The 9,432-nt window shown below is 50.1% G+C and overlaps 1 protein-coding gene across 1 annotated transcript; it reads right to left on the bottom strand.

The window, feature by feature from the left end:
• Positions 1-4,837: 4,837 nt before the first annotated feature.
• On the bottom strand, positions 4,838-5,101 carry LOC143356993 (uncharacterized). Its single transcript, XM_076793108.1, has one exon. The coding sequence runs from the start codon at positions 5,099-5,101 to the stop codon at positions 4,838-4,840; it is 264 nt and encodes an 87-aa protein (XP_076649223.1).
• Positions 5,102-9,432: the final 4,331 nt, after the last annotated feature.

Here is a 9,432-nt window from a genome sequence, read left to right as displayed (position 1 = left end):
CCAGGAAACCGCGATCGGTTCCGCTCGCAGAGACCACCTTGGTCGGCCCACCCTTACCCTTTCGAACGCATCGATAAAAATGAATCCTCGATGCATTGCGAACCCCATACAGCAACTCGATCCGTTCCCTCGGCTTTTTCGCAGTACCCTCGCGCAGCTGCGTCGCGGCGCGTCGCGCTCGTCCGCGAGGGAAATGTATGCGGCTCGGCGGACATTAACGTGGCATCGGCATAAATTTGTACGCCGCCGATACACCCTGCGCTCGCCGGGGCCCGTCCGCCATTTTCTTCCTGTTTCTCCTACTTCTGGGCCCGTACACGCGAGACCCAGCACGCAGACGCATAAGTCTTCCGTCTGGCCGCGGGGACAGCCAGGGCCGCCTTGCGCGATAGACAATCTGGGGCCCCCGACAATTTTTGGACCTCCGAATAAATCGTTCGTGTGGCTGTCTTGTTCAAGAAAAATTTGATAACGAAAAACTGTTGTGTCTGCGAAAAAGAGGACCTCGAAAAATGCAGCTGGGGCAATCTGGCGCTGGAAGAAAGCGGGGGGAGGTGTTGAGTGTGATGATATACGCAAGGTCCTATACTAAAAAAGATCCTGGGAGTTCGAGGTGCCAGTAAAGTGGAAAGAACACGGCTCAGGGTCCCCGAGTACAGCGACGCGTCCCTGGTTTCTCGTGTATAGGATCGCGATCGAACATTTTCCATGGCGACGTCGCGGAATAGGCGCCACGGAACAGGAACGGTCGCTTGCTGCGGCGTCCAAGATGTCCTTCCGCCCTTAGGCGAAGCTGTACCCGTCTGTTTCGCAGGTTGTCCGGTTTCGACGTTAACAGTTCGGCCGGTGTACCCGCGGACGCATAAATACGTGTAGGCGACGTGTTACCGGGGGGCTCTGGCTACGATCCTGAGCAGTTTTCGTGTCGCGCGGCTTTGTACTAGGACCTGCCCCGTGTAATCGCCTGAATAAATCTAGACGGTCTGGTAATTGGTCTCCGCGATGAGATCTTGTGTCCTATCACGTGTATTTACTGATTGGTCTATCCGTTTCTCTGGGAATTGTCTTTCGATCCCACCTCCGTGGGTGGGATCCTCTGTTGACCGGTGGGTTTGTGCACTCTAGAATCATTATGCCTTGCTATTACTTTAATTACTATGCTCGCTAGACCTTGCTGGTCACTTTCATCAATTTGCTGAGCATTTGTATATCCAGAAAATGTAATTCGGTAGGAAGATTTTAGATAAATTGGAATTTTTAGGTGCTTGTCGAAGCTCTCATCTTCTCTAGTTTTAAGTCTATTTAAAAAGGTTATAAAAATTAGAATAGGAAAGCATTTATCGATTCCTCGCGATAAAGATCAAGATGACAATAATACTTTCCAAAAGCACAGTGTAGATTCATAAAGTCTGCTGGCATCATTTAGCCGCTCCGTTGGCGCGCGTGAGCATAATTTCTGACGGTATGTGTAGCTGCGGTCAAAGTGACGAAACTAATAACCAAAGTCATATGGCAGTGCGAAAAGTACGACGTTCAAAGACTCATTGGAATCTTTAGGTAAAATGGGCTACCGATTACCCCTAAACATTGACATGTTCATAGCGGAACCTAATATTAAGGCTTGTAGTTATATCGATTTGTATTTTAGAGATTGTAAATTATCTATTTGAATAATCATTATATCTTTTAATATTGTAATACTAACCTGTTCAATTGTAATACCACATTGTAAAGCGAAATGGACCCGTTTAAGGGTCTAAAGAGCTTCAATAAAAAAAATTTTAAAAATCTGCTGGCTCCATTATTTCGCCGGACACGGTCGCGAAACAGCGTTGACGTGTTCGAGGCCGACTCGTCGCGAGACATCTAAACATCCGGAGCCGGGCCGGGGGGGGGGGGGACGTCCGCGCGGCGATGAGACTTATGAAAGGGGCCGAAATTCTCGCAAAAAGATGCTTATCAGTCCCGGCCAGCTCTCCAATAAGAGGAGTCCGTGGAACGTGTAACTTCCCGACAGTCGTATGCATCTTGGGAGTGCTCGGCTCGGCGCAGCTACGCCGCAGAACGTCAGAGACGGAGATTTAGAGGCCGCGACGGCGGACAATGCACGACACCTGCAGCACCTCGAAAAAGAAGAACGCGGGATCGCCGGCCTGGGAGAGAGAGAGAGAGCGAGAGGTAGGAACGGGGCGAGTGCAGCGCGAGGAGGACGCCGAGAGGAGTCTTAGGCCTGTTGCACAGGAAGAGTATCCACGATCTGCGGAAGATTCGACGCTCCCTGCACGATGGAGCGGGGCCGTCTGCGATCCAAAACCGGCCGACTATCTCGGGCTCTGCGCGTTTATTATACGCCACTGGCTCCCCTTTTCTAGCAACTCGCAGAATGTCCTGCAGTTTTTTTAATCTGGCTGACGTGAGGATATTTTTGTTCTAAGGATACTATAAAATCCCATCTTCAATTGAAATTTCTTTCTGGAAAACTCCCAAAGGGCTCGGAGACGAGTTAAATCAAATTATTCAGAAAATTCGCTGCGCCTACCGCAGTAGGTCAGACAGGAGAGCATAAACTCGCATAAATTCTATGTTCCCGGTATCGGGCGTAGAATCGATCGGCGAGTTAGTTCGCAGGTGTTACAAGACACCCCGGGTTTCCGGAAAAGAGTCCCACCCGGAAATCAACGAAATGAAATATGCACGGTGCTTAGAACGCGGATACTCAGGCGAACTGTGCAACAGGCTTTAGAGGGTAGGCGAGGAGACAGCGAGGCGAAGGAGGGGCTCGGGTTCATCTTGACGACGAGGCGATGCAGCTTGGCTTCGCCTATGTGTAGCGTGCGACGGGGAGCGGAAACTGGTACCGGTAGCGCAGCGGGGTAAACTCGAGGGACGTCTTAAAAGGTCCTTAACATACGTACACCCGGGAGAAACGAGTTACATCGTTCCGGTGAGAGGCCACGATGCATGAAAAACGCTTATTCAACAAAGGGACACAAATCAAAGGACGTGGCGCGGAGCGCGGACATTCTCCACATTGTTGCAAAGTGCCGACAACGATCCCCGGTTGAAATATAGAGTCGCGGGACTCGCGGGCCCCGTCACGATATCCCCCGGGCTCGAACGGTGGCTGCACAGGCGAATCGTAAATGAAGCGGTCCGATGTTATTCATACGGTTTCTAGAACCTCTGGTCACTGTGCAAATTGGGGTGGAACGAGGTTTCATCTCTGGTATATTAGCCATTGTTTCGCGCCGGCTTCCTGGGACAGCGTCCACTCGAACTTTAATTTTTAATCGCCGCGCATAGTGGATTTCATGCGTCCGCGGTATGCCGATTGTCTGCAATGACATCCTGCCAATAGTTAGGTATACGTGGAGAAATATTTTTCCACGAGATGAAGCACCCCTAGAAATGACTCTCCCCTGCGACGTAGCTTCCTCGAGCATAATCGTGGTCATTTGCATCAATTCTTTGACATTTGTTTGCGAATATGTAAGGAAGCAAAAGGGGGCAACAATTTTTCTTCAACATCTCGCCGTGTCTCAAATATGAAATCAATTGATAATCTGAATAAAATATGTGAACTATTATTGAACACTGCCATCTATTTAGATGGAAGTCTAAGTGGTTGTGGTATTTTATGTTTTATATGCTAGTATCTGAAAGTTTTACAAGCAATGGCTAAAATTCAATCCGAAAGGTGAGGCTAAAGTATCCATCATACTCAACCATCGAAGAGCGACTTCGCTAACGAGAAGATTCATCTCACTTAAATCAATTTGCTGGGAAAAGGTGCGTTTCGCTTCTCGGGAGATGATAGCTTCATCAATCTTCAGCATTTCTGGATCCGCGAAGATTCGTCAAAACAAATATCCTGATGATCATTGCGTATCCCTGATCGCTGAGCTGCTAGGGTTAAGTTCTGCAGCGTGGCATCGCCAAATTACATGGGATCCCGTCCATCAACGGGGACCGAGCTACGAAAACCCGTGGTTTTCGGGACTGGAGATTTCGGATTTTTCATGACATGAAAATTTTTGGATGAATTCCACCTATTTTGCAGAAACGGGCCACTGTGCGAGGGTTTGTGGGCAAGGACGGGTTAGCTGAAAAATCAATTATCCAGCCGGTGGTCGATGGCGGTCGCGGTGTTCTTGTTTTGGTGTGCCCCCGAAAGAGTTTTCGGTAGTTCCGGACCCCCGCTGACGGAGCACGCGGCGACTTCGGTGAACGGTGAAAAGGAGCAAACGCTATGGCCAGCGTCTGGAGCGAAGGGGACGGCGCCTGAAGGAGCCGGGAGTAGGGTGGCAGGATCTCGAGGAACGGGGAGTTTTTTTATCGAGATATTAATTGGACAGCCAATTATATCTTACGCGGCGAAGGCATAAATTCATAACCTTTAAGCTCGCAGTTAAAACGAACCAATTACCGGGAGCGGGGGCCGATGCCGGGCCGGAAATCTGCCCACGAAATTGCCCGCAAGAACTCGACGGCCTGGCGGGCATGATTTCTTCGCCGCCGACGAAAACGATCGTTGCTCCCGGTTCCGTTTCCAGCCCGCGAGGGCGGGGGGGGCACCGCTTATGATCGCGGAGTCATTAACGGCGAGAGGAAAACGAACGGATAGCCGGGGTAATTAGCATTACGGTGACGGGGACGTGTAACGACTCCCGAAATAATTATTCAATTACCAGGGCCGGGGCTAATGAGGCGTTCGTTTAATTTACATTCGTCAAGCGGTAACACTTTGTTGATGCTGCACGGCCGAAGGATAGGTGAAGGGGATCGTGATAGGTTGAAGACATCCCGGTGGGAATGAAGAATGATCCACGGCCGATGATCACAGGCTATCGTCCGTCGAGATCTCGTCGTTGCTGTTGTCGCTGAACCTCGGCTGCCTGATCCTCTGAGTCGCCGGGCTGGCCGGCGTATCCGAGGCAAGGATATAAGTGCCGCGGGGTGTCCTTTTGATTCTTCCCAGAGCAACGCCGACTTTCAGGACCTCCATCACCATGTAGCCCGCCCGCGAGCGAGTTATCCTCATGTTCTTCGTCACGTAGTCCACGATACTGTCGAACGTCGCACCCTCACTCATCCCGGACATTGTTCCCGGCCTCTGGTCCGCCGACACCTGAAGGGGTAGGTCAGTGTCCATTTTCATTTGTAAATCTGTACGCTCAGGCGAAGTTGCGTGCTTAATAGCCACGGTGATGCATGGACTATTCACCGTTATTTCATTCGTTAACTCGCTAAGGACTTTCTGCGTCCGAATCATTATTATTAGCGGTTTGAACGTAAAGGCACTCAAAATCGGGAACGTTTCATCAAGTCCGCACATACTCAAAGAATCAGATTAATAGTTTTTGATTAACGTGCCTGGTCAACCAGTCAATAGTAAAGACGTTACATGATTTTGAATAACCCTGCCAAATCCAAGGGGCGATTTTCCCCGAGGACAGAAAGGGCCAAGCGGGGGCACGAGGTCGGGACCTTGGTCAGTCGTCGGTCATACTAAATTCACTGTTCTCGTTTGCACATCGACAGCACAAGTCACGTGGAAACACTGTGTCGCCCGATAGAGCGGTATACGCTTTTAAAGCCGGTCCCAACGAGAATCACGGCGAGCACGGTTCTAATTGGATTACCCAGCGTCGCTTGCGGAGGAACGCTTGCGACGGAGAGGAAAAACGGTGGTGGACGCGCGGGAGGCCGCCTCGTCGGGAGACAGTGTTATCGGTTTTATGGGTCGTATATTAATCCCGTAATTGAGATATGGTTCGCAGCTGTGCACGCAATGCCCATCACCGGCCATTATCTGCAGCTAGAACTGCCTTCTGCCGACGAGGAGAGGAGAAAGAATCGCCAACAAGTTGCAAATGAAACGTCACCGCGTAGACGATCTCCCGATTACGCTAGACGTCCCCGTCGAACGAGCTCCCCGCAGGCGACATCGACGACGATTGGCGTCGTCGAGTTTAGAGCGGACGCGCACGACCGTCGACGGTGGAATCGCGAAGTTTATGTCGGCTCGGAATCGTCGAACGGGAGCAGAAATTGCGCCGTCTCGGATACGCAGCCGGTCGCAGGACTAATTACTTTTTTGCCGATTTTTTGCGTTGACCTACAGCTAAGAGAGTTCTTGCGGGCCGCGGCTCGATTAGGGGAGGGTATGAAGCAGAAAAAGGTTAATGGGGTTTCGTTTTATGGTAAGATGGCGCGTCCCGATCGTATAATTTTTGAGTCCTACGTCGCTGCTCATCTTCGACGAACTGGGGCCCGTCGGGAACGAACGTTATTAATTACAGGCCGAGCTAAACGTAACGACACGTTCGACGCGGGGAAACGTCGCGTCGCGCTCCGACCGCGCCGGGGTGCTTCCCTAGACTGATGGTAATCGCGGGATGGTGGAAGATCAACGCGGACGTTGATGCGCATTCCGCTCGCTGGCTCGGTCGTTTGCATCGAGGATATCGCTGCTATTCGAATCCGAACGGATTTTATCGATCCAGTGTCTTTCGACTGGGACGCTTAATATCCTCGTTCGGACCGTTCCTGCGAACCAAATGTGACTGGATTAAGCCGTTGCGAACACCTCGATTATAACCAGACACTTTTATCTCCCTGAGAAACCAGCTATAGTTGAATAATCTTGGAATACCCTAGACAAACGACATAGTAAACGCTGAGAACGGCACAATTCAGATTAAACGGACCACAGAGTGGATTTTCTTGATCCGCTAAACGCTGCAGCAGGGATGGGCATTCTTGTCTCCATCGAGGAAACATCGTCATAGACCATCCCCCACCATAGCGGCCACTGTCCCCTTCGAGTGAGAGAGGTTGACGGGAGAAGCAGGCGTTTGAGGGGCAACTTGAAACAATGAAGGGAACGAACGAGACGAAGAGTAAAAGACAGTGGTCTATAACCCTTTGTCCCGTTTTACGAGGGAAAAAGGGGCAAGATCAGCAAACCGGGACGAAGATGATAGCGAACGGACAGTTACGAGACCGCGATGACGAACATTCTTGAGGGGTGTGCGGGTCGGTTCACGGTCGGCGACCAAGCAGAGTTTTTCGTCGAGCGGCAATGGAAGCAGGTGATTCCTCGAGCTAATTGAAGGGCGCCCAGTGTGCTTCGGTAACGTGTAATTATCGGGTAGAACGAGCTCGAGAATGTGGCGGCTCGAGCGAGAATAGAGACATTATTCCGCTGGTATCCTACCCCTTCTTTTCCCTTCCGTTTCTTCAGGGCGAATAGGAGGCGGAGATACCGGATCGGTTGCTCCACTTTGCCTTGTTCCTTTCTAGTTTCTTTCTTGGGCCACGGGGACCGCGACTGCCTCTGCCACCGGCTTTCCGCTTCAACGATTCATTGGGAACGACAGTTGCCATTGCTGTGCTCCTGCCTTGCCTCGGCTCGCTATAGTCGCCCGGATTACGATCTTCGATGTCCGATCGCGTCGCCCAATGATAAACATCGGTAACAGTCGACAGAATATTTTCAGATGCCTTTGTCTCGCACGACAATCTTACTTTTACGATTGTCTCCGATTCCAGTCGCGTTGACATAAAAAAAAAGATCGTTCGTTGCTTGAGCCGAGAGGTCGTTCGTACGAGTCATTAACCAGACCTCGCCGCAGCAAATTATCGCCTGTTCCGGTCGCTCGTAGATTACTTGCTCGATACACGATTTAAAGACGTGCAAAAAGGCATCGGAGATCACCATCTTTCTTTACAGATTCTTTAGCGGTTCCCAGACTTCTTTCTGCTCTTTAGTGAAGCACAACTTGTACACAGCCTAATGACGGCACATCAAGGAAAACAAAAGTGATCTAGTGTTTTGAAAACGTCTCGATGTCGACTTCGAGAGTAGGTAATCGAAAATTTCCACTGAAAATTGTAACCTCTACAGAGCGTTTCAGCAGTAACCTTATTGCTTCGACAAGCAAATGTAATTATCGTCTACTGTTTTCTGTGACCTACAAATTTCGTCCGAAGCATTTCTTCTTATAATGTTCGAGGAACGTCGTCGAGAAAACGGACTTCGCGACGCGTTGAGCAGCGCGCGCCAGGACGGATACACGTCGGAAGGTGCTAAAACGGTCAGCGACGATTAAAAGCGGCCAGTGATTCGCGGAGGCGCGAATAGCTCGAGATACGGTCGGCGATAAGATCGCCGATCGTGGGCGAGAGCAACTGCGCGACAAAGAGACGTGGAAACGCGCGGGGAACGTTTGTCCCGAGACGAAACGGACGAATCCATTTTTGCGCACGCGGGACAGGAACGTTCCCCTTTCCTGGAAGAAATGGTTTCGGGCCGCAAAAACTGCCTGGTGTTCCCCGGCCGATCGTTTCACGCGTTATTACTCCCGAGGAGCCCAGTGTCCGTGCGAGCGGACGGACACACGTCTCCGTCGGGGAACAGTTTTCGTTTAAGATAATGCCTCGCATTGTTTCGCTGCTAATTTATCTTGACGATACTCGCAGGAATCCGTCGCGCGTTTTTTCTTTTCCTTTTTATTTTTTCGTCGGCCCGGAGACATTCTCCTCTTTCTCGGAAGAGTTCCGTGGCATGAAATCTGCCTGGTTTCTCGGAGATGATCGCGACGCGGTATTCCGGTAAAAAGCTTATGATTTCTTTGGTAGGAATATGCAGCACCTTGAGATTTCAGAAGCTGCGATGCTCGACAAATGTCGTTCCCAGAAGGAAGGGGTGGCGCCAATCAATTTTAATGGGATCGTGTAAATACGACAAAGATTGCTTTTGATGGACGTACGAAGAATCGATCAGTGATAACATGATCGTGCACACAGCGCGAATATTTCAGAGCTGCTACTTCGAGGAACGTTCTCACCTCGTTAAGCTGTTAAGCGTAAATAATACTTGATAGTCTCGTATGAAGACGTTCGCATTCAGCCAGCGAGTTGCAGTCAAGATGTCGTGTTATGCAACACCGTGGTCGTCGTGTTATTTCGTAGTGTCAGTTGTTTTAGACACTCAGACATCAGCGCTGCCCTTTCTACGTTCCATTATGAAAGAATCTTCCCATCTAAGGCTCGTCACGCAACGAAAACAGGGAGTGTGACCAATTAACTCATCACTCACGCTAATTGCCTCGACACGATATACGTAGGCGTTCTATGCAACCACGTTACTGGGCCATACAATTTCTGAGAATTAAATACACAATAAACAATAGCTGGCGACCTCTGGCTTGCATCGTAGCAAGTGATTCTTTTTTTGCTTCGGGCCGTATCTTATCTTTACAGTCATTTCTTAGGCGGGACCGGAATCACTTATTTGATTTCATAATTTGATGCGGACATCATGGTCATTTTTCACTGGAACCGAGCCTTTGAAACACGACTTTAGGGTGACCGAGAACCTTTGCGAATTCCTTTTTTCTTTTAAATCCGGAAAATACGAGTTCTTTA

The sequence above is a fragment of the Halictus rubicundus genome, chromosome 9 (genome assembly GCF_050948215.1).
Source record: "Halictus rubicundus isolate RS-2024b chromosome 9, iyHalRubi1_principal, whole genome shotgun sequence".
Lineage (NCBI taxonomy): Eukaryota > Metazoa > Arthropoda > Insecta > Hymenoptera > Halictidae > Halictus > Halictus rubicundus.
The sequence above is the reverse complement of the archived record's forward strand: the minus strand, read 5'-3'. Positions and strand labels throughout refer to the sequence as shown.

Coding starts and splice junctions, on each gene's coding strand:
- LOC143356993 (XM_076793108.1), bottom strand. CDS start 5,101: ATGTCCGGGATGAGTGAGGGTGCGACGTTCGACAGTATCGTGGACTAC.